At 41.0% G+C, this 26,373-nt stretch overlaps 1 protein-coding gene across 8 annotated transcripts in view; it reads right to left on the reverse strand.

Moving 5' to 3' along the window:
* KANK1 (KN motif and ankyrin repeat domains 1) overlaps positions 1-26,373 on the reverse strand; it is a 171,019-nt gene that overhangs the window by 7,337 nt on the left and 137,309 nt on the right. For 7 of the 8 annotated variants that reach the window (XM_034774511.1, XM_034774512.1, XM_034774513.1 and 4 more), the window contains 6 exons: positions 18,838-21,486; positions 10,365-10,583; positions 9,337-9,445; positions 7,026-7,253; positions 4,285-4,372; positions 1,823-2,042 (listed from right to left, as the gene is read on the reverse strand). In XM_034774511.1, coding sequence (XP_034630402.1) covers positions 1,823-2,042; positions 4,285-4,372; positions 7,026-7,253; positions 9,337-9,445; positions 10,365-10,583; positions 18,838-21,486 — 3,513 coding nt within the window. The remainder of the gene's footprint in view (positions 1-1,822; positions 2,043-4,284; positions 4,373-7,025; positions 7,254-9,336; positions 9,446-10,364; positions 10,584-18,837; positions 21,487-26,373) is intronic. The other variant, XM_034774516.1, reaches the window with a different exon arrangement.

Here is a 26,373-nt window from a genome sequence, read left to right on the forward strand (position 1 = left end):
AAAGTGTGAGGAAACGTATGCATCCACCTCTCAGAGGAGTGGCAGTCAATTATGCTAGCTATAACCAACTACAGAGATCCAGGCTTGCTTTCCAGTGCCAATATACTGGCCCCTCAGTTACCAGTGGGGAATTCAGCTGAAAGGATCAAAGGTTTTCAAAGGGCAGAAAAGAATCTGACCCCTTTTAAGTGCTGCTCTGCGGCGGGTGATGGATGCTACACCTTGTGGTAGTGCCAGCTGAAGCCATTCTTTCTTGACTGATCTGCCTCAGCATTAAAATGCCTCGTAGGAAGTGAGTTCTCAACTACCCTCCCTTTCTTTATAGCTAGATGGAAGGGGAGGGTCTTGAACCTTTTTTCTATTGTAACATTGGGTGACAGATTGCAAAAGGTTGAGAGCCACTGTGTGCTATGACAACTCACTCCATCCTTGCCAGCTGGGGCTTTTGGGCCTATGCACATACCTGATTTGGGAAGTTCGCTGTTTCATGCGTCTAGTGACCATTCACATACAGTAATTAAGGGAAGGGCTGTCCACACTGACACTTACGAAGGAATGCCACTACGTTTAAACCTTTTAACAGGATGCCTGGCGCAACAGTCCTTTTCACACGGCACTAGCCCATAATAGTTGGCATTTCCAATTCCAGTCACTTCATTTAATTACTAATGCAACTACACTGGCTATTGTGGACTGAGGAACAATGACTTCCCACACAGCAGCAGTGTGCTCATGCTACCTTGAGATATTCAGGGAGGTAAGAGAGAAAATTCTTTCCAACACAGTCTAGCGCTTATATCAGAACTCAGTCCTGTCCCATTTCACTGTGCCCTAGACATTCCCCACGTTCTCCTGCAGTGACTCATTGCTTCCACCCGGCCTGCAGTCAAGCCAGCCTACCGCATTTGAAGTGCTTGTTTTCCTGTCAATGGACGAGGAAATCGTTGGTGCTGGATGTGCTGCATTGTTACAGTACATTCAGATCCGTTCATTCTCTAGCTGGTGTTTCTATTTTTGTTGATGAACAATCATTAGCACAGCACCTTTCATTTGGGAACCTCAAACCACTTTACTAGCATTAATCAAGCCTCTCTACACCCTTTTGAGGTACAGCAGGTAAGTATTATAGCTATTTTACAGGGACAAATTCTGTTCTGTACCTCACATGGGTGGGGTCTGGACTACCCTTACACTATCCACCTTCTGCCGGGGGCCAGCTCTAATTACAGCAGCCTTACCTGGGCTGTCCACTGCCTGAACTGCAGCCCAAAGCAGTCACTATGGCAACTCTCCCTCCTACCACTACTTCCTTCCCTCCCCCCCTTACACTGTGCTGCAAAGGGGGCAGCATAGGGCTACATGTGGCAGCCCCACACTGCTCCTGTGCTAGGGAAACTCTCCCCTGGCTGCTGCCGCAACTTTACAGTCCCCATTTGCCATCAGGGCAGTGAATAGGTGCTGAGGTGGTGGCCAGGCTCAATCCTTAAGTCAGTGGATAGATTAGCCATTCAGCAAGTCACTGGCAAAGTCTGGAATCTAACGTAGGAATCTAGATGCCAGTTGCCTAGTCTAACAGCTAGACAACACTGCCTTCTCTTCTGCAAGTTAAACAAAAACTATCACCTCCAAAGCAAGTCTGAAATCCTTACTTCCTAGCGCTGTTTTACTGTGAAGTTGCAGTGGACTGTTCTAGAATTAAAATTCTGGAGGAAACCCAAACCCAGAATTCTGGAGCTGACCGGTGGGATGTTACCTGTGAGGATCACAAAAAAACAACAACCCACCCACCATCCCAAAATCCCCTCAAAAACAGTCAACCTACTTGCATCCAAAAGCAGCTTTACAATCTCAAAGTTAGAGTGTGACACACTGTAATGGAGAGCTGTGTTGCCATTCCCATCTGCCATGTTGATTATGTGTCTGAGGACCGGGGGAGAAAGCTCTTCAAAAGCAGCTATGTAGTCTCCAACCATTGCAGGAACAGCTGACTTTTGACTCGATATACGAAACCACTCATGCTGGATGGTATTTAAACAAAATCTCTGCCAAAAACAAGACAAAAAGATTTTCAGATGGATGTACTATTTATAGTGTTTTCTGGCCCATGAGCTGGCAGTTCAGGAAACCAAGACTTCTTTAGTCAGATGTGGGCAGGAAGTATTCAACTCAAACCGAAGAAATAAAAATTGAATCTTCTCCTCCCACAAATCTCCATGTGAAACTCAGGTTGTTAATTTCTACCCATTTCACCTACTTTCCAGGAAGCTTGCCTGTCTCTCTGGTGGTATTAAGTTCGACAAATGTCTGGCACCAGAATTCATAGGTATCAAGTGTTGACTGATAGGAACAGGGCTTGGGATGGTAACTCTCTTCTTAGATAGTTAACTAAGTGTATCTATTAGTCTTGTTTTAGGGAAATGTCCCAGACTAACAGCAATGGAAACAAGTTTTTCAAGTGCACGGCTATAGTGCAAGCTTCCCTATATTGCCTCACCAAGGTGTCTTCATTCTAACCTGGAAGGACTCAGATATTTTTCCCTTCCCTCCCTCTCCATTCTCTAGTTCTGGTCTCTCCCCAGCACTGCTCCCTTCAATACAAAGCCTCACAGGCAGGGAAACTTACTCTCGTCAAGAAATCCAGGGGCAATCAATGGTGTAGTCATTCAATGTGTTTCTTTAGGCCCTTATGCTGCATCAGTATTTGCTGGTGCTGCCCCTGGCACTTGTGTTAGCAGATCTTGAGACAGAATCAGGGCCAGAGATTGTAAGCTTCTCAAAGGAAGGATAGTGTCTTCCTTTTATGTCTTGTTTTATTACCTAAACCATGGCATTATGCATACATACAATTTTTGGGGTGTAAACTGTTAGTATAGTCCCTTTTGTTTATATAACACCTAGCATATTGTGGGCACTACCAAAGAGAAACAATCAAACAATAATTATTAATATAGAATGCCCTTTAGCGTTACAAACAGAAATATTTTCTTACATTTCTTATGCTGTTTTGTAAATAGCAAATATCAAACTGTGAATAAGGACCATGCTTTCTACATGTGGATGCCTACATTCAGGCACATCATATTTAGGCATCTAAATAAAAGTGTCCTGCAGCTCCCACTAATGTAACTGGGAGCTGAGAATGCTCAATACCTTGGTAAAAGATCACCACTTATTTAGGTGACTAATTTCAGATGCCCAAATTTGAACATTTTGCACAAGGTTCATTTCCAACTTACAGATAAAGGGAACTAGAGTGGATTAGACTGGAGTTCTTAACTTCAGAGAACCACTTGTGCTTGCAAACAGTCTGAACATGAAACATAATGCACAAGATCAGATTACCCTTGCTGGGCAAAAATAATCGCCTGATTATCCCATTATGGACACTTTCAACACCCACTAGGCTTGAAAGTTTGTTCTTTTCATGAAAAACTACCAGAGCAGGCAGGACTAATATAGGGATTAAAACTATACGTCACCCATACATTAACCAACAATGTCAGGCCTAAATCAGAATCAGAAAGACATTAGGTTAGAGACCTTTGGCCTGATTATCAGAGGTGCTGAGCACCTGGAAATCAGGAGCTGCAGTGGTTCCCATCACTTGATTATTGTATCTCACACCTCCTCCAATTATAAAGCTGTAGTTGTAAGTACAGAACACAATTTCACATTATATTTATAGCAATCTACATTCATTCATCTTCAGAAAACCCTCACAAAATGCACAAAGATGATGGATATTAGCACAGCAACCTCATTCTGCTTGTTTGCACTATATTAAGAATATTTTCACAAATGAGAAAGAAACAGTATGTACGTCTATGTTCGGAAAGAGGCAGAGCACATTCCATATCAGAACATACTTTGTACTTTTGTAATCAAAAGGAATGCTAACTCCCGATGCCGTATATTTTCCCACAGGAATGTGGTTACCAAATCCATATCCAACCTTGCCAGCCACATTAGCACAACACTTTCTAAAATATACGTGGAATGGACTGATGCAATGAAACTGCCCTTTAATAAGTAATACTATTTTTATGTGCTTGTCTTTTGGATGAATACATTCCTGGCGTGAAGTAGTATGGATGGGTTGGTTGACAAAAGTCTTCTGATGTGGAACCAGAAATGACATTCTGAGACTGTCTAAAGACAGTCTTTATTCTGCCCAACTATTTAATTTACAGTCCTGAAAACAGGAAGTTACCCTGACTTGTGCTAAAAGAGACTGAATAAGTGAGAAACATTCAGAGTAGTGACTTTACATTGGACTGGGCTTACCATATCTTTGCTGGCTAAGGCCTTGGGATCATCTAGGTTGCTTTTAAGTAGATTACATGCAGACAACATCTTTTCACTTAATTCATACCTGTGGAGCAAAACCAAAATAAAAAGGCATTTGTAAATTAGTTCCTCTTGATTTAAATGTTTTACCTTGTAACTTTTCAAAAAGTTACAAAGGAGCAAATGGTTCTAGCCCTGCCATAAGTGCTGAATTGTGGAATCCATCCTGGCAGCAGTTTTCAGTGCGAAAAGAAGAACAGGCTACACCATTGCACTTCAACCACAGAACAAAAAGTAGGTTTCCCAGATGCCCCCAGCAGGATAATTAGTACTAATAAAGTTGAGCAATATTTAACTCCTGAGTTTTAGATGCACTTACCCTTTACATGAAATGCCAATTACATTTTGTACTCTCAGAGGTAACTTACCAGCATTAAAAGGAAATCAAACTAATGGGTGAGAAGCAATGTAAGCCTGGCTCCTTGCCTTTTCTCATTACACCCCATATGCCAGGAGCACCCTTGCTAATCCCTGTTCAACATGTGATTTCATTCTACTCCTTCGAATCCCTATTACTTTTCCGTCACTGACCTCCTCCCCATCCCTCATGATTGACATGGTTCCCAAACTACAATATATTTATTTTAAAATCAGAAGAAGAACTAAAATATATGAATGTAGCAACTGGGGTTGAATTGCCCAGGTTGCTGATCACATGCTGGTCTATGGGAAATGTCCTGTATTTTTGCATGGTCTGAGAAACCAGCGACAATTTCAAGCAATAGTCTTTTATGAAGCACTAGGGATAGAAGACACATCTATGGGAAAGTTGGAGGTTTTAGCTTTCCAGTGATATAAAGCAGTTTTTCCTAGCTTTGATACTTCAGGTGAAATCAGATGTTAAAAATCACATTTTGGTTATGCCCCTGCACACCTACTGCACCGTGCTTGTAGGTAGCACTCGGGGCTCTGATCTAGACAGTCCAATCTGGTTAAAAATAAAAGGCTTATCTCATACACTTCACCACTGTAACCTTCTTCCCTCTCCATTCACCTTTTATCATTCCTTGTTACATATTAAATCGAAATTCAAGTTCCTTGCAGAATAGACCTGTCATTTTTATTTTGTCTCTAAAATGTCAGACCCACCTATGGCACTGTATAAATAAAACAGAGAAGACTTTAAAAGTCACCGCCTAAACACATGTATATTAATAACCCTTAATTATTTAGTAGTGGTGCATACTTGTTATTTAGCAGTAGATAAATACACACATGTTTTGCTATTAAGTTTTATCCCCATTGAAATTCCACAGCTGAATAACTATTATCTAAAGGGCTTGTCTACATGGAACAGCAACGCAGCCTATGGGATTATGTGATTTCTGAAGCGTGCAAATGTGTTACTTACTAATGGGTCCACGTAGACTCTGCTGGTGAGCACTAAAAGTTCTCTACTGTGCTTCTATGTAGTGCTGTTTGAAACAGCACTATATTACAGTGCACTAGGGTACTTCTAGTGCACACCAGCAGGGTCTGTACAGACCAATTAATGCACAACACACTAGAATGCTTTAGGAATCACAGCCCCGTAGGACACATAGGGCTTGTCTACATGGAGCAGCACAGTGACCATTATGACGCCACTTATTTATTTTTACAAGTAAGTGCACTTTTAGCATTTACATTTTAGCAAACCTTATGTGTTAAATGGGTATTTTATCTTGGTTCAGATTTAAGACCCCTCTCTCTATTCTTACAGTACTTGTTATGTAGCAGGCAGCAACCCACAACACAGTACTGTCTGCCACCCATGGAAAGGGTAAGTATTGCCTGTCCAATGCTATCTTACCTAGCTCAACACCAGGCAACTTTATTAAAAAGAAGTTTGGTAGTTGTATGCTGTATAATGCAGGATGGAAACTTTAATTTACATGGTCTGGGACTTGATCCACCTGACACATCACACCCCGCCAATGCATCATTCTGGCAGCTGAAATCAGCTGAGGCATTTCTGATGGCAGGCCCAAGTTCAAGACTAGTATGGATGTGGTAAGTGTTCAGTTTGTTGACCTGCAGGGCCTGGTGCAAGATTCATCTGTTTGCTCTGGCTTTTTTCTGATGAGGTGGTTAGGAAAGTGTTATCCTTTTTTGTTTTTAAAAATGAGTGCCATTGATTATCAGGGGATGGTCTGTACTGGCTATAAATAACCTGGACCTAGTTATAAATGGACGATTTTAAATTGGAGATGGGGCAAGCATGTATATTACAAGAACATAGTCAATTAAAAACAATAGAAGTGGCAAGAAACTATAATCCTCTGATATGTTCTTATTATTCAGAGAGAATCGTTTTACTGTAACAATCCCTCTCTTCTGGGATTACCATCCCTGGCTACATTTTTAACAAGCATATGCAGATAAATTTGGGAGAAGTTTAGTATTTACATATTGGGATCCCGCTGAGTATAGTATTCAAGGAGTTGAATGGAGAACAGAGAAGAATACACTATCAGGAAGAGGCGTACTCAAAACAAGCCTAAAATTATAGTTTTTAAATGATAGTCTCCATTGACCTAGTGACACAGGAAGTGGGTAGCATGCCAGTAAGAGTCTAGTTTTGTGCTTTCCAGAACACAGTAATTAGCAATGATGAGGATATACTACTGAAAATAAAAAGGCCTGCTCTATGCAGCTCTAGCGCCATATTATATATTAACCAGGGAAATATACCACACCTTTCTCTGATTTCAACCTTCTCAGGCTCACTCTCTTGAGCCTGCACCTCTTCATCCACCCCAACACATCCAACATCTTCAGCATTAAGCTCATGATGTCCTCCTTCCATCTTATGCGGGCTGCGCCTCTGCTCCTGGTGGGAATACTCATTGCCTTCACACTCATCATCTGACTCTGAGGAAGAACTCTCTTCTGAACTAGACTCGTCACTCGATGTGGTTTCATACCTAGATGGCAATTGGGAGTTGTAGAAATATTCCATGAAAGATTTCATTCAGTGACATTTGATATTTGATCAATACCAGATTAAACTAATACTTTGCACATGTATATTACTATCCATTGCTATCCAAAGAACTTCAAAGCCTTTTACAAGTATTAATCAAACATCAAGACAACTTTCTGAGGTAGAGATCATCCCCATTTTACACAGATGGGGGAATGCAGATGCAAAGAAATTAAGAGGCTTGACAAAAGGTTGCACAGTAAGCCCCCAATTCAGGAAAGCAATTAAGCACATGCTTAACTTTAATTATGTGCTTATGTCCCATGACACATTCTTAGTGTTTGTTGAAAAGATATGCTCTCCTGCACTGGGGCCTTAGCTTCGGACCTGAAATAGCAATTCAATATGACACCAGCCAGTGAGACAATTTCTGAAGATAATTCTAACCATACACAGAAAAATTGAAATAGGAAAATGTTAGTAAGACATCCAATATTAGATTATTGGGTAATTCTTCGTTATCTCAAGAGAATGAGGCAGCTGATTAGATTTGATCATTAAATTCTTTGATAGTCAAAAATGAGGATAAAAGTCTCCCAAAGATTTTCCGAATACTTATTTAAGAGTTAATGCCTAAATAAATCTCTGCTAAACCATATTCTCTCTCTGACACTTTGACCATTACATTCACATTGTCCAATGACTGAGACTGTGCAATGCAACTGGTAGGGGAAAAAAAGAGAGAAACATCCCTTTTAACGGTAGAAACTTTCTTACAACCCCAAATATTACCTGAGGCGCTAAAGGGAAAGACAAACTCCTGCTTAGAGGGGAATTTGTTGCCTTGGATTTCCATCCTTTTCCCTGCCAAGCTAATGTTATCTAAGATCAGAAGCAATCAGGGCCGGCTCCAGGCACCAGCTTCTCAAGCAGGTGCTTGGGGCGGCCGTTCCGGACAGGGGCAGTTCCAGGTATTCGGCGGCAATTCGGCGGAGGGTCCGTCACTCCGCCTGGGAGTGAAGGACCTCCCGCCAAATTGCCGCCGCAGATCACGATCGCGGCTTTTTTATTTTTTTTTTGGTTTTGGCTGCTTGGGGCGGCCAAAACCCTGGAGCCGGCCCTGGAAGCAATCTCCCCCCACCCCACCCCACCCCACCCCCACCACCTTTTTTGTGTGTGCTATGATGATGGGAAAACTTTTGTCTTTTTAGATTAAAAATAATGGGGGGTTAGACCATTTTGAAACTGATTCTAATGAATTACCTGATTTTTACTGAGTTTCTAAAGAACACATGTGATGCTCAGTGATTGTTTACACATTCATCCTCACATCTGCAAAAATAGGTGAAATCTCAACCCCACTGCAGTCAATGACAAAAACAACGGGGTCAGGATTTCGCCCAATATATACAATAGTAAGTAATTGTTTAATGTGTAGGTAAGATGTTAAGGCTTTACTTTTCAATTACCTTTTAAAGTCTTTGTTTTTTTCTTTAACAAAAAAGCATTTCAAAAAGACAATGATGTAGCTATTTGAAAGTTCCCTCTTTAGCTGATAATTTGATGTAACATTCTGAAATTGATAACATTTTAAAACTGAAAGATTTTTAAACTAAAATTTGTTTTGCACTACTTTTGTTTACTTTAGTCAATTTCACTTCTTGATCTCATACAAATAGCACAAGACTGCAATATCTTGATTGTCCACTCTTTATTAAAACGGTATGTGTTGAAAAACAATTCCAGTGAAATTAGAAGTGTTCCCATTGTTTGATTGGTAGTAAGTTTTGTAAAAGCTTATATATACAAAAACTTAGCTTTGGGTACCATGTGTGACATAGTAGCTTCCATAAAAACAAAAACAAAACAAGGCACAGCAATGAAAGGTCTCAGTAAAATCATCCCAGGCAAAAATTTCATTTCTCTCCCCCTCTAATTCATGCCCTTCAAGATTGCTCTCTCAAAATTCTGAGAGAATTCCTGCACTACTATGTAAACTTCCCTTGTTTTGTCCTGGGAAAAGGAAGAAAAGTGTTTTGATTAATTGAATAGTCAGATATTTTTAAAGACAGGATTCCTCTTACCCTCCATTTATACCGACAAATTGCAGATTCTTCTTTGCACCGTTCAAATCCTTTTCCCCATCCCTTTTTTTCATGATGGACTTCAGTGTACTTTCATTATTTGCACATACTGTTGGAGAGAGTGCCAAATGCATGCATCAGTACAAGTTTTGCACCACCTTTGGGTGTAACTGCTTGTTTTAGACCATCTTAAAACAAACAGCTCTTTATTTAAACTGTAGATTTAAGGTGGATTTGTCTTATTCCTTCTATATACAGAGTCACTGGTACATTAAAGTTACAAACAAACTATTGTTGTTTGTGTGCAGGAAATAACAACACAAAAAGCTACCCAGAAAATCAGGTCCAGAAGCAGAAAACTGAGAGATAAGGTTATCTAAGGGGGTGTTTTAGTTTGCTTGATGACAACCTGGAGACAGATACATTTTTACTGTTTTGTTGCTGGTGTCAATTTTCTGACCATTGAAACTGGTTCATTTAGTCTGTCAAGAAAATCCTAATTCTTGGTGTCAAATGACAAGTATTTGAGTGCCAACACTGAAGTTGCCAATATGTTGGAACAGAAGGCTAGATATATATGCACAGGAAATAGGTTTGACAAATACTCATTTAATTGGGGAGTGGGCAAGGTTTATTTAGATTGATGAATTTAACTTTAAATATTCATTGAAGTAAGTCAACTTACTAGTTTAAAGTTAAACACACTACAATTACAAAATATCTATGTACCAGGCATTAAAGGGTAGCAAATGTTAAGCCACATTTATCTCTTATTAGATTTTGTCTGATAAATCATTAACAAACTGTACTCAACCATTTTACATTACACTGTAACCTACCATTTAAAAATTAAATATTGACGGGACATGATAGCACTCACAATGTCCCTCCCCTTCACTTCTGTTTCTTCTGGAAGTATTCCTCCTACCTCTATAATTATACATGAGGAGCCATGTGATTTACTCCAACTGTGTTTGAATATTAAAGACAATCAGCATTAACAGAGCTATGTCTCTGCAGATAGTTACCATAGAGGCCAGAGGCAAGCTGGTCATCTGTTAGATTAATCGGAGGTATTGCATTGTCTTGAGAAGACAAGGATTTCTTTCCCCATCCTCTTTCTACTGTGGCAATCATCTTCTCCTCTTGGATGGTCCCAGCCTCCTGTTCAAATTTCAGTGTCCGGGAGCTAGAAGTCAAGCATGCACTAGCAAGCTGACCATGTGGGATGTACTCCAGATTAGCATCTGTCAGCAAAGAGGGTGGACATTATTAGTACTGAGAAGTCAAACCAAAATTACTGCTTAGTACCAGTAGGAAAGTATCATGCTGCACTACTGAATAAATTGTACACTATATTGCTCAGTTATAAGAATCCATTAAAAAAAGAGTATGGTGATTTTCACAAGTTTAAAAATTAATCAATTCTATGGATTTTTTTCCTCTTTCAAAGTACACAATAAAAAGACAACTACTGAGATCCAGGCAGTAAAGGGCCATCATCCAGGCAAGCGTTTCTGGGGGTATGCATGCTCATGTCCCTTTTTCCTTCCATAAACCCTGGATTTACTCCATTCCTGGATTCTATTCCTTACTTTCAGGATTTCTCTCTCATGCTGAGCTTCTGTCAGGTTGTAATCCCTGTCCCCCAGATCTGTGGCAATAACTACCACGGCTGCTCCTTTGCCAGGGCTCTCAGCATCATGCTCACTTTCCTACCTGCTCTGAAGTCTGCTCCTACGTGATTAGGGTCATATCTGAAAGTAATTTTTACAGGGAATGACCTTGTCCATGAAAGCAATTCAGAAGTTAAATTTCCATATTTCTCAGGCTTCCAGTAATCCTGATAGTTCTGTACCTTGTCTAGTTATCTAGGTACTACAGACTTTTTCCACCTGCCAAATTCATTTGCAGCATTTTCTGGACAGTGCAATTATAACCACCCCTTTAGGCTCTGGTGAGCTGGTTCAAGTCAAATTACCACAAATGTCCAGAAGTTTAACTGGCCTAGAGAAAAGTGTATCTGGCATGACTCCATTTCTCCTCTCAGGTTAACAGGGTAGTCCCTATGTTATTTTTCTCTTTTACAATCTGGAACCTCTTATGTACCGCTCTGCAGTCTAAACATGGAATCCACCCTAGTGTGATGGGGCTGGAAAGGCTGCACCACCAAAACATGCTCCGTTTGCAGTGGTGCTGTTTTTTTCCATACCTCTCCACTTAAGTAAACAGTTCAGCAATGCAAAGGAGAAGATGTGTTTTTATCTATTCTAACACTGCCATCTCTTCACCAGGAAAGCAGTGGATCAATTCCTTCCCCATTATAAAGAATTTTTGTCTTCAGTAATTAAACAGGGTTTCAAAAATGTATCTGAAATGCACTAGTCCAAGGACTAAAGTGTACCAGTCAGAGTGAAAAATGCCTGTCCTTCCATACACCCAAAGTTCATTTCCCCACAAAGTCATGAAGCCTGTATTTATATGAGAGAGCTGTACTGTTTATGATACTACATTTAACTGTTGCATAGTGTCAATCGACCTTCTAGTCAGCTTTGAAAATATACCTGACTACATCTTCCTTCCTTGTGTTGTCTTTCCTCCTTGGCTTCACTCCACTCTTTCCTTTTCCTATAATAGCATATGATGTTTGTACAGCCCCTAGCGTAATGGGCTCCTAGGCAGCATGATAGTAATAATAATAATAATGGTGAAATATCACTTCGTGGCCGTTTCTTCTCTTGTTTTCTGCTCACTGTCCTACCTCAGAGTCTCCTAGCTGCTCTGAAGTCTCTGCTACTCTAACCTCTCAATCAGCCCCCATTTTTGAGTCATGGAAATATCTGCAGATTAAAGAATATGGCATAGCTCCAGTTTATACATAGCTCATACTTGGAAGAATGCTTTGCTACCATAAGGACTAGAAAGTTATATTTTATTTTCAATAAAGGCTTATATTCTGCAAAAGTTAATGGTACTCCTCTGGGTGGCTTCCTACTAAGTCTGGGTGAGTGGATTTTTCAAGCCCACATTAATACCAATGAATAATAACCATGCACATGCAAGGTGCCAGTCTGGCTGAAATAGCAATACAAGCTGAATGAAATGCTGGGAGAGGATTCAAACAATCTGATGGCCCCAGGTGCAGGGAATGAACCCTCCAGAAATGTTCTACACACACCAACTGAAATGGTCATCCTTACAAACAAAATCAAACCTTCTGCATAAAGTCCTTTCGTATCCCAAATTTTCACTGTATGACCTCAACACTTAACGTAACACAGGGCATTTCCTGGTGTTCAGTGACTGGCTGGGTTAACATTACTTCTCATCGGCTGGTCCTGATGACCTTAGAAGTGGCCAGCAGAAAGGTCGTTATTGCTTAAAAACACCCAATTGTTTTGCTACCAAACTCCCCTCCCCTCAAAACTAACACAAACTTTATCCAACCCCTTGGCTGAAAAAACAATCACGCCTCCACACACCCCTCCGGAGTAGTGAAAGTTCCAGTGCATGTGTAACAAATAGGATTTTAAATGACTCAGGTGTTTGCGTTAATTCCTGAAAAGGTTGTTTTAGGAACACTTTTTATTTGGGCAGGTGCTCCATGAACTGATAATGCACCACATGAGTGGTTAGTAAGTGGTTTGTGAAGTGAGTGGTTTATGAGCTTAATAGAAAGTCAGAGAAGTGTGTGTACGGTAGGGTGGGTTACAACATATAATCTCAGCACACACTGGATCAAAAACTGTCAGCTTTTCAGAAAGAATGTGTGAGATATATAGCATACAGCCCCCATTTCTCCTTCTTCTGGTTCTCTCTTCTCCCAACCCCGTCTCTCTCCTCACTGCACTGATGGACAGGGGCTACTGGAGGGACCGTGAGAGATGGGTAGTTTTGAACAGTTTCATCTGGATGTGCTGTAGCACTTCATTTCAGTGTAGTATTTATTCCTACTCTGCTGTATGCCGTGCTGACCAGCAGGGCTAGGCCAGGCCAAATAGGGGTGTTTGTCATGGAGCAGGAGAGGAACCTTGGCCCACAATCCCATACTGAACTCAGATGCTGCAGCAGGATTTGGGATCCATGTCACAGGAAGAAAATATGTGTGATTTTGGTCCCACTATGTGTGGGATTCAAAATGGCTGATGGGGCTGTTGCAGGAAGTTGCTGGTCCTGGTTTGAGATGGCTGGAAGCTGGGTGTGGGTGGCCTGGCTATTCCTCCCCCACACAGTGCTCAACTCCAGAGGCTGGGAAGATCTGCTTCAAGGAGACTATGGAACCAGGTCCACAGACTTTTGGCGTGCCCCTTCCCCTGCCCTGGAACGGAGTGCTGTGTGGGTAGGGATGGGGATGGAGCAGCAGGAACAGGAAGGAGGAAGAAAGGGGAAGAAAATATTGATCTTTGCCTCCACTTCCAGAATTTCTCTCCTCCCCACCCTACAAACAAAACAAAACCACCACGGATACAACGAAACCCAAAAGGCTTCCCCCGCATTCCTCACAGGTGAGAAATACTGCCCCTTGGTCAAGATGTTATCTGGGGCATGGGTAGCTTCATGTGTGCTAGAAGAATCCTCCAGCACTTTAAAAGGAGGAATATGAAAGCATTTGAGAGTAAGCATGTGAAAATAAATGTTCAGCAGTCACCCAGGAAATGCAGTCAAGTTGACAGGCCTATGCCAAGTAGAAGTGGTGTTAGAAAAGCCACTGTCTGAGACAAGTTTAAGTTTTAATTTTTTTTGCTCTTCCGTGGCTCAGTGCAGCAGCAACCCCATTCTTGCCATTAATTGTTTTATCTTAAGTTATTCAAGGAAGCAGAGGGGTTAAAACATGCTTTATTGCACCAGTAATCTGTCACTTGCTGCATCGGTGCTGGGATCACCTCATAGTGACTTGCATTATACTGTCGAGGGGACAACAAATAAAAATGGATGTTAAGTGTGTGATTTTTATCAGCCACTGACATTCAAATGTGTTTGGTATATTGATATTTTTGTTTGTTTATTATTGTGGCACTGATGTCACATTCAACATGAGGTTCCAAAGGGTTGATATTGCTAGTCAATCACATCAAACGGCTGCCACTCACAATCCAGGAATTTTTAAATCCACTTTGGAATCTAGGGTGGGATTTTCATAAGTGCCTAAATGATTTAGCAGAACAAGTCCCACTGATATTTAATGGAATTTGGGAGTTTTTGAAAATCTCACTTCTAGTCTGTTGCAAGTAACGGTTTCAGAATACTTAAGTCACACTGACCAAGACTATTAGGCCTGATTCTGCTCTCACACCACTTCTGTAAATCAGGAGTAGCTTCAATGACGTCAATGGAATTAAACCAGCATAACTGATTAGAAACAAGTTTTTCCTGGAGTTTTGTGGAATTCCGTCTAAAAAAGGACAAGCTAATTGGTCTATTCATTGACTGCAAGGTGGATTTTGTTTTTTAACCTATCTAAGCAGATGCTTTATGGCCCTCATCATCACACTATCTGAGCAAAATATCTATTTGAACACTGTTTCACACTGTGAAGTATTAACATTAAAAACAGAGTACATGGGTTTCCTTGAGTGTCGTATGAATTAGACATAGGTGAAGGAAATATTTCCCTTATGTACTAGAGACATGATCTGTAACATACAAACACAGATAAAACTCTCACTGAGCTCACTAGAATCTGAGTGCACTCAACATTTTGCAGGATGTGGTCCAAAGTCTCCTTAGGAAGATATTCTACTTTTTACTTTATCAATGTACTTTTTAATCCATTATCCATTTGTTCTACGCTTCATATTAGAACACTTAATGACATTGAAAATATTTTACTAAGGTAAATAAAATGCTGTGCTAAAGAGATGTTTAATCATAAAATATATCTAAGCTCACATTGAGAAAAACTTGAAGAACAATATTTTAAGGCACAATCAGAACTGTTCTTCTGTCAGAAAGGTATCCATATTAAAGTGGTTACTTTATTTAAAAAGGGACACCATTGTTCATTCCTGGTTCATCCTTTCTATGTTTATTCATTTTGCAGGGCTCAAATTAAGATGGGCAACAAGTTCTGATCAAGTTTCAACTATGACATAGGTTAAAGATGAAGATGACCTACCAAACAGAGACTCTACCAAACAGCACCTTAGAAGAAAGCCAGACTTCAGAACAGAAGGCATTCTTGTTTAAAAACTTCAACGGATAGAAAATTTGTTTAAAAAAACCTAACTACTGTATGGGTCATGAAATTACTGCAGCTCTAATGCCAACACTAAATAGGTCAGCCAGTTTCTTAGAAGAATATGTTATAATGATTTATGACAATGCTGTTGTCTAGAAAGTGCTCACAGGTCACAGGTGTGGGTCCTTTTTCTGGAGTTTCCAATTTAATCAAATGGGAACTCGCTTGTGACACAGACTTGTTTAGCTGACAAAACTGGAAAGGGAAAGCCATTGGTATTCTTGTGCAAGTTTGCTTTGAAAAGTGAGACTCTACAGTTAGTATGTTGGGTTTTGTATTTACTGGCTGGCAGTGAGTTACATGGCAAATGTTACGAGTTTACTTTATGCCTCCCCTCCAAACTACCATCCCTTCAAACTCAACCTGGGATCTGAGAGTCAAGCTGGATACTTTCCATCTTGCACATCATGACCAATAATACAGGTTCTAGAGATCAAATTATGCCTTTAACAACACACCACAGCTGGTAATGGATTTGCACAGGTGTAGCTGATTGGAACTTGATGAACAAGTCTGTTGTTGATGACCAAGGAGGAACTCACCTCTCAGCAATGCTGACTCTGGAAGGCAATAAGAATAAGCACTAGTAACTCTAGTCTCTTTTCAGAGTAAACCTGCACTTTAAGAGGTTATTCATTGTATCACTCATGTCAGAGCATTGGAGGAACTTTCATAATTTCTTTATTACCTCATGAATACACTGGAGATACAGTTTAGCTTCACAAGACTGACTGTTGTTTTATTAAAAAAAAAAAAAACACTTTTAAACCATTACCCACTTCCAGATAAGAGTCTGACTCAAACCAAACAGCCAAGCATGATAGATTTATATTGTTAGCATACTAGGCCAAATGTAGCCCAAGCACAAGCAGATACAAGGGGAGATGCATCCTTTTACAGGGTTGAATTTGGCTCAAGTTTAGACAATGATCTCCTATTTCTAATTTTGTTTTAACTCTGGTTCCTCTATTTTAAGAGGCTACTTTCCATGAGCAGACCAGTTAATGAGAGTGGTACATAAAAACTAGAAGAAAATGCAGGTCACTTGAAGTGAAGATGCTGGAACATAAAATAAGCAGCTGATCAGCTTATATAAGAAAGATTTTCTTCATTAAAAAATAGGTGAAGCCAGGTTAAAGTCACTATTAATGTTGCTGCTGAATGTCAAATCAAAGTATCATTTGATGCTGTGCAGAGCAGAAAAGGTCATTCCAAAGCTCTCTTTTCTCTGGCTTAGGAGAATTGACCGGTTAGGTTGAAGCTTTACTGTAGCTAAACTGAACCTGTATTTTCTTGGAAAATGGGAATCCACCCAGATTAGATATTTATAAATGTGCTCGTTACCATGGGAGCTGAACTCTGAGTAAATTCATTGCCCGGAACATCATGTGTCATGATGTGACACATTTGCCAAGTGGGGGAACTGAGGGATTTACCAAATTCACTCTAATAGACACTACTGCTCAGCAAGTTCAGATACGGTATACAATTTATACACAGATTTTTGTCAGGAAGAATCGTTTACAACAGAAGCAATTTTTTAAAGTTAACAAACTAGATTTAAAGTTGATGACGACCTCCTAACCTAATTACACAAAAGTTAAAAATGATCAGAGACAAATTCATAGCTCAAAACCTGTGCAAATATGTAGCATGTAATTCTGACCAGGAATGTGATTGATCACATTAATAAAGATTTTATTCTATGCGCTCAGTGCTAAAGATAATAGCATTACAAGCTCAAACAAAATTTTTCCTAAATATTTTTGGCAAGAATGTGAAATACAAAGCCTAGTAAAAATGCCTTTATTAGAAGATGATCCACCACTCCACCTGTGCCTAGATAGTTTCTAGGTTCTTCAGACTAAATGTCTGACATCATATATTAAAAGTGAGGGATAGAGTGGCAGATTAACAGTTTGTTAAAATTCTGGTTGACATTTTTAAGTGCCATTTTAATGCCTGTTGGATATTCTTATTATAGTACCATTACATTTATGAAGTCATATGTATAATGTGTACACTAGAAAGATAATAGTGTAAATAAAATATTATGTTGTATGGATATAGACAGGATATAGGATGTACAGTACCTCGCCTCTCGTGTATATTTCATTTTTAACATTCACTTTAATAAAATATTTTCTTTATCCCAACGTAAATGTTGCCTACTGCTGTACTGTAGTAAATAAAAAATTTTAATAGATGGGTCCAGTCAATGCATAAGAGGCAAAATATTAGATTTAGTCAGCTGTCTTTACAAAACTACAAGAAGAAATTTATTTAAGATAGTAAATAAGCTGCAAAAGCTTCATTTAGCAGTGTGCTAGATAATCACTATTAAATAGACTTATTATATATTTCCTATTCAGCATCTATGATACAGATATTCAAGTATATTTGAACAACTTTCCTATCTTTCTAGTAGTCTTACTATTTCACTGTGGGAAGAGTGCATTGTGCAGAAGTTATTGTTGGTTGGTGGTCTCATCACAATCTCTAAGAAGCCAACGATTATGAATTCACTAGTACATAGGTGGAGTTCACAGACATACGCTGTTAGAAAAATATCTAGTTAGGTTTTTGTAGCTGACAATATGCTTTAAAGTTGTGAGCAGAGGTACAAAAGCATAAAAAACATCCTCAAAGTTAATTACGCAGATTCTAAAATAAAACAGGACACCAAGAAAAAGAAATATTTAAGCCTCTAAAACTTAAATAATCCAAGCACCACTAAAACCGAAGTAGTCAATATTACTTATGCCTTGCAAATGTGCTGCTGTAACTGGAGACTATTACAAGCGCTTACTGAAACACAGATGTTCTTGTTACTAAACATTCCTTAGTGGCCCATTGGTAATCAGCGCTAACAGAGGGGGGAACAGTACCTAGCAGTGGTCTAATTGGGAGAGGAGAAGATGAATGAAGAATGTGAACGCAAAGCCACCAACCTTTGAGAAAGAGGCTGAAGATGCCTCATCATCAGCTAGAATATTCAACTTACAAAAGATGAATGTGACTTATGGGAAAGTCAAACATGCCTTGCCATAGTTTTGAAAAGCTGCACTCTGCCATTAAGAAGGGACAGGGGAGCAAAAACAATGTCAATCTGAATAATCTTAAATCATAAAATATCCCAGGTTAAATTCTGTCACACCAACCAATCACCGGATGTTTATATCTATATTTAAGCATTTCTACCAAGCTCAGCACTATTCTTCCCCACCTTCTGAGAGTGACAGGAATGCACACACTCAACATACCTGGGGTAGCACTTCTCTCCAAACACTGTTTCTGGACGTCTAAGTTCCGCAGCTCCTCAGTGCTTGCGTATTTCATGACAGAGTTGATAGACGAAAGGGTGTTTATGAGCTGAGAATTAAGAGACCCAATTTGCGAGTGTGGTTCTCCAAATGCTTCTGCCAGTTCACTGTAGTTTTCAGCTAGCAGCATCTGTTGTTCCTGCAGCAGCTTCTGTACTCGCTCAATGTAGTGATCCAAACCAGTCCTCATTTCAGGTGGAGGGAGAGGACTTTCCACTAAAATGCTCACAGGTTCATACACAGGCTCATCCCCAACACCAATGCTTCTGGTACTGGCTGACACAACAGACAATGGCGGGGGACCACACGCAATATTTCTCATTTTAAGACCAACAAGATAGTTCTCATGAATGTTTATCTGCCCTACTCCACAATCCTTGGTCTTTATCACAGATGGCTTGTCAAAGCTACAGTCACTAGAAAGCAAGGTTCCCACTCCAACAGAACGAGTTTTGGCAGATGTGTTTATGTCCTTTACCCGACCATCTCCCACTGCTACAGTCCGCATCTCAACATTCACAGTGTTAGTCTGTTTATCGTAAGTGTTCAAAATGGTGTTTGTGCTGGAATCCATCAGAGAAGCGGCTTCTGTATTGGTGAACTGATTCACCATTGCCAATACTGTACTGGTTTGCTGGGTAGCTGTCTGAGGCACTGCCATAACTGCAGATTCTACTTTGCAAACAACCTCTGTGTTTGTGCTGCGGGACACACACTCCTTTGGTGGACAAACAGTCACATTCACTGAACAATCTCCACAACCTATCGACCGTACTTCCTTGATTTCCACTTCTGTCTTGCAGAGACTCAAATTATCCACAGACTCTTCAGTGTTGATGCCAGTTTCACAAACACTCATTTCTGTGCCCACATTCTTGTCGCACATCTCAGTAGATCTCCCCGTGCATTGGTCACGCATGTCTGCTCTCTCCTTCACAAGCCACCGATTCATTAGTAGTTCTGGACCCACAGCTGTACTCTGCAAATTAGGCCTGCAGGAGATTCCAATATCTCTCATTTGTAGATGGTTCCCCACACAGGAGTCAGCAACATCCACATGATCTCCTACCATTTGGTCTCTTGTTTGTACTACAGCTTCCACCATTCTGCTGAAAACCAGAGGTTGAGCCATCAATGCTTTATCCACTTTTTTCCTAGATCCAGCTGCCTGCAGCTCTTGTTTTAATTTGGTCATTTCCCTATCATGAGTAGTTTCTTTTAATTGAACCTCAAGTCTGTAGATCTTCCCCTTTAGGGCTTCAATGGTCTGTTGCTGAAGCTCTATTTCCTTTTCAGCTTCTGTGGTGATGCCAAGCATCACCTCTGTCACCCCAACCCCAGAATCTCTAGTTTCTGTCTCTGTTCCCACAGCTACCTCCATGCATGGCCGGGAAGACCTGTTATATATAACCACATCATTCATATTTTCATCAGCACCCACAGCAACCGACTTGCTTTCTTTTGTTATATTTTCTCTGTTTGTCCGAAGATTAGATGGGATTTCATAGTTGCTGTCCTGGATTTTTCTCTCTAATGCTTGCATTTCAAAAGTCAATTGCCTAAACTCCTCTGTCCTCTGAGAGTTCTGCTCCACTTCTTCCTCACAGTCTATATATAATTCACCTCCTCTTCTGACCTGAGACAGATGTCCCCATTGCTCTGCGTTTCCCGCACTATAAGATCGCTTTCTGAAGCCATAAGTGTCATTTTGATTGGGTATTCTTTGGCTTTTGAGTTCCGCCATCATCTGTCTTTTCTCTTCCTGTAATACTGAGATCTTGACCTGGAGCACAGGAATAGTTTTGACTTGTTCCTCAAGCTCCTTGAGGCGTTTGAGGGCAACTGCCATTTGTTCCCTGATATGCTGCAGATGCACTGGGCTCACATTGGTCACAGGGGTTGATATTCCTGAACTCAATGGGCTATGACGGATGGAGCTGCCCAAAGAGGAAGCAAGATAGACATTATAGTCTCCATTGCCCTGGTACCCATTTTGAAGCTGTTGAGACATCTGATTGTGCCCACTAGATCCTACAAAGGAAGGAAGGGAGCTTGCTGAGCCCAAGCCTCCAAAGCTGGAAAGCCTGGGCCTGCGGACATCCCCTGGAGTCACCTGCATTATAACCTTCTCCTGTTCCAGTCTTCTCCGGGTTTCCATGAGCGTTTTTGTTACATGAAGATTGTGCCTAGGAAGCTGTGGTGAAGGAGGGGGAAGTTGTCTGCTCTCAGGAATGGTTAAGAAGGTAGGAGAAGCTTCAAAGGAAACTGATGGCCTTGTAGTGACAGACGATGCTACTTGATTCCTTGCTGCAAAGGAGGACTGCTTATTCTCATCACTGTTTGATGAAGAGAGAGACTCTGTTGAGGTCCACCCACTGTATTGGCCACTGGAGTTCTTGGTACCTGTAAAAGTTGGTACTAGTTTCCTCTTCTTCTGGATATTTAATTTCTTAATCGTGTTTCCCTTTTGTATATCATCCACATACTTGAGAAAATCCAAGTCTAACTGGTAGCCGTAAGGAGTTTCCACAAAATAGGGATCTTTCTGTTCTTTGTCATCTTCTCCACTCAGAACACCTTCCTCTTTTTCTGTAGGAAAAAAAACAAAATCAATACATTTAAAATATATAAAAGAAGCTACTTCTGGCTAAACTATACAGCTGAAAAGCAAAAGATAATTACACTCTACTCATAGCCCAGACTGAACGTTATAAGTTGGGAGACATATTACTTCTCTATCTTAATTTACCTTGAAAAACATCTCTCCCTCTCTCTCATGCACACACAGATCTGATACTGAAATCATAAGTAAACGTATGGAAATATGTTGCTTTAATTGATGAAGGCACCACAAAAGTCACTATTGATAGCATGAAATGATAAGTTGAGGAACTTCAGCAGTACTGCAACATCACAACAAACTTTCACACTGGCTAGTGCTAGTCCGTCATGGAAGGATCAGGTGATTCTTTGTGCTGCAGTAAACCATCTGGAGACAGTGCTCCCTTCGGGGAGTATTAAAAGGGTTACACAGAAATCATTTCCTCCCTAATTTACCAATGCAGTTAGACTTCAGGCACCAGTTTTTAAAAAGGTTAAAATAATTTCAGATCAGTTTTAAGTCTGAGCAGCAATACAGGCTCTCTTCTTGCTTGGGAGCACACTGATGTGTGTCTGTGAATCTGTCTCTTTTATATTTCAATCCTGCATGAAGCCCATACACTAAAAATATGCAGCGAGACCTGTTTCCAATGCAGTCTAAAATTCCACAGCCAAAAGAGAAACCGCCAGCTCAGATGTCAGGACAGCACAGCTTCCTGCAGACACTGGGCTCACATGCCACCAAAGCATTCTAAATAAAACTTCGCCAAATCTGTTGTGCTTCTGCAGACAGAATGTTTATACATGAGGTCACTGCAGAGCCTGCTCCTCCTTCTCCACAAAAACAAATCGTAACTCACTAGAGGAATCAGGTACTTTAGAACTGCAGGGCAAACAATAAAAGTTAGTTTTCCAGTTACCTGAATTAGCTACATATCTCTGCTCTCAGACCATACATTTCCCATCCAAATAAAACAAGGCCTCTGATTTTTCTCCTTGCCGTCCTAGCTTCAACAAGCTCTCTGTTCACTAAAGCCCTGCCTCTCAACTTTCTCATTCTTCACCCCTTAAGGAAAAAAGTCCACATTAGTGTAAACTTAGCCAAGCAGAGCACATTTTCATAGGCTGAGCATTCACCAATGAATTCTGTTCTACAGCAGAACTGAAAACTACTGCCTTTTTAGCACCCGTAAGGAACCTCAGCAGTCACCATGCTCTATTGTCTTAATAATAAGAGAACTGTTAGTCTTTTAAAGGTGCAGTAATCTCCATCCATTTCCTCCTCTGTCCCCTCCCTACCCATGAATCATTGTTAATTTGCAAATACATTTCTTTTTACTGTATATATTTACTGCATTTTAGTTCCTCCTTAAAAACAACTGTTCACAGTCTCTGGGCATATAAAGTTGATCTGGCACTTGGGTTTACAAGCTACTATTGTATGTTTGCTAAACTGGCTACCCCTCCAGTATTCCCCCAACAAAGAAACACAGGCTACTGCAGGCAGTGATAGTACCTGAAAACAACTTCTAGCTCATTTTTTGAATATGACTAATTTTAAATTGGTGTCCCTTTTAAAGGGACACACGCAACTTAAAAAAACCCAAATCACCCTGAATCTACTATTGCTAGAAGTGACACCTAAGAATGCAGCAACAAAGATTAGAATAAAGAAATCTCTTAAGTTTTTCAATTTACTCACTGAATTTGACCAAAGCATACTTTTGGTGCTTTGGAAAACTTCCCATAGTTCTGACTGGTCTTTCTCTGCCCTGTGCTGATTGGGTATTTGCACCAACTCTCCCTCTCCCTCACAGTCTCTTCATCTCAGAGAGTCACTCCTCTTACCCTACTCTTCCCTTCCTTGTCCTCCTCAGTCACTCTCCCTTCAGCTTATCCCTTTCTTACTAACCCAACCAACCAAAAAATAAATAAATAAAAATTGTGGAACTAACATGACTTTTGACGCCATCACATTGTTCACTCGACCTGCTCAACACTCTTTCCCGCACCTTAGGTCTGTCTTGTCTATTTAAATTGTAAGCTCTTCAACAGAGGGACCGTCTTTTTGTTTTGCATACGTACAGAGCCTAGCACAATAGGGTCCCATTCCATGACTACGGCAGGGTCCCGTTCAATGACTAGAGCTCCTAGGTGCAACAGTAATACAAATACATACTAGTCAGTTTCACTGTTTTGTTGAGGATCATAATATCATCTGTCTCTTAATAGCACTTTTAATCAGTAGATTCCAAAGCACTTCACAATCTTCAATGCATTTATCCTCAGAACTCCCCTGTGAGGTCAGGAATGCTATTCTCCCCATTTTACAGATGGGGAACTGAGGCTCAGAGACTTGCCCAAGGTCACAACAGGAAGTCTGTGGAGGAACAAGAAATTGAACCTGAATCTCCCAATTCCTAGGATACTGTCCTAACTACTGGACCATCCTTCCTCTCAGTCACTTGTGCTTCGTGACTCCTGCAGCAACCTGTGGGCACCACACTTTTCTCTATGGTTGGGGAGAACTCACACCTTAACAAAGGTCCTGCAAAATGGTGATTTGCAGTCATAGCAGCAAAACTGAGCTTGTAGTTGGTGGGTGTATGCACTAAAAAAGGGAGGGGAGGCGCCAAACCTGCAATTGACAGCATGAGGCTGGACTGCCAGATAAAACACTTCCGTTTCAGACTGGGGTCTTGATGTTTTTACTCATGGACTTAGCCAAAATAAATTTCCAAATATCAGCAGCAAAAATATCCATGTGTGTGTGTATATATATATATAACACACAGAAAAACTATAAAGAATATTATTAAGGTTGCAAAGTCAAGCACTCTAAAGACAGGAAGTGGTAGAATTAAGGTTGCATGCTCAGCCTTAATTCAGCTCCCTTGGGTGTATGCATGATAATGCTGTTAGGATATTGTTGGGTTAAACCTCATTGAATCTAGAGGGTGTAAGTGCTGCCCTTCATTTAAGATAGCTGTAAGACTTCATTAAGCTCTTTTAGAGAAGCAGGTGGCTGAAACAATAGCGATCTCCAACCAAACACAGGAACAGGTGAGGCTGCTCAGGAATTTGAACTATATGAGAATAGAGGAGTCACTGGGTATTGTTTTAATAGAGAGTGTGACTATGCAAAAGAGAGAAGGTAAAGCAGCGATGAACACCGAAGAATTAAGAAACATCAGGAAAGCTCAGGACGGAGTGGGGACAAGCACTGGGAATGTGGCCCTGAGAAAAGCTATGAGGGAGATTTTTGGCTAAGTGCTGACTGGAAAGGGGGCTTGGAAATGGGAGCTAACATACGCTCTTGTTGTTTTATTCCTACTGTGTTCAGGGAAACAGGACTTTCTGTACATTCTTTGTACATAAAAAGGATTGCATCAAAGAAATACCTGACTCCATCATCAATTTCTGCTCCTGACTGAACAACTCACAAGATCCCAAATTTTTCACTAATAGCTTGGTCACAAGGGGTAACAGTCTTTAGTTACATGAGCATGTACTATTTTTCCCACAGGAGATGAATCAAGGTTGTGTACTGAAGGAGGCCGTTCTCTACAGGATCTCTGCCTCATTTGTTGCAGAACGTGGACGGTGTGTAGTGAAGGAAGCTGGGGAATATGCTTGAGTGGGCACACAATTCTGCCTCCCCCTCACCGCACTTGGTCCCTTCTACCCCATTCCTGTCCTCTCCCTTCACTGTTCCTGTCTCCTCGTCCCTGTCCCATTCTCCTCAACCAGATAAATTCTCATTGCCCAGGAAGTTCTGGTCTCCCTCTCCAGACTCCCAGGTGCAATCATAGTATTCTCCGCCTCCCCTCATGCTCAAATCCCATTCCTTGCCTATCCTACCCATTCCTGATTTCCCCCCTACCGGCTCCTCTCCACGCATCTGATTTTGACCCCTCCAATTGCTTCCCCACCCATGATCTCCATCTCCCCCATGGGTTCCCAAGTCCTAATTTCTCTCCCCAGGCTCCTCATCCAATCTCAGTCTCCCAACCCCTGTGGCTCCTTGTCCCAGTCTCCACCCCCCCTTGGCTCCATGTCCCAGTCTCTCTGTCCAGCCAGCGCCAGTTCTCCCCAAAGTCCCTCCCTGCATGTCAGATCTGTTTCCCCTCCCTGTTCCCCACTCCTTCCTTTCAACCCATTGGCTTGCAGTCCAGGGATCTTTTACCTTGCAGGCATAATCTCCTGACCAACATGTCCCAGTCTTCTTTGCCCTCCTGGCTCTCATTCCTGATCTCCTTGCCCAGCCAGTCCCGGTCTCCTCTCCACATCCCAACTACAGTTTCAGTTTCCCTCTCAGCCTTAAGCCCCAGTTGCCTCCTTGTCCCAACCTACTTCCCCCATCTCATCCTCAGATCTGGCTTTTGTCTCCCCTGCAGTTGATGCAGGAGACTTCCTCCTCCATAATGCCTGGGCCCAGCAGAGGTGTCGATAAACACACAGGAGAGGCACCCTTCTTGTCTCCACTTCCATACACAACCCTGGCATAGAGATCTGCAATCACAGGGAAAATCCTGTTCAGCCTCCTGTAGCCCCGAGGCATGCTCAGTGTGGATTGAATGTTTGCCATTTTTAGTTGCATAGCTCTGGGAAGTCTCTACTTGGCATGTGTAAATTATGATTTTCAAAAGGATGTACAACGTGGTCAAATACCAGCAGTTTTTCATGAGGCTGGCAAAAGGCAAGTCCCTGAAATTTGGCAGGGATGGAATTTGTTAAAGCCAGGGGGTACTAGGGCTTTTCAGAGAAAAGGCTGCCAGAATTTCACATGGGTAAAACAATGATTTTTTTTCTGGCCTTGCTCTCAAAAACTGTTGAAGCCTTTTGGCTGAATATTTCCAAAAATATTCAACCTGA

This window comes from Trachemys scripta, chromosome 6 (assembly GCF_013100865.1).
Source record: "Trachemys scripta elegans isolate TJP31775 chromosome 6, CAS_Tse_1.0, whole genome shotgun sequence".
NCBI lineage: Eukaryota > Metazoa > Chordata > Testudines > Emydidae > Trachemys > Trachemys scripta.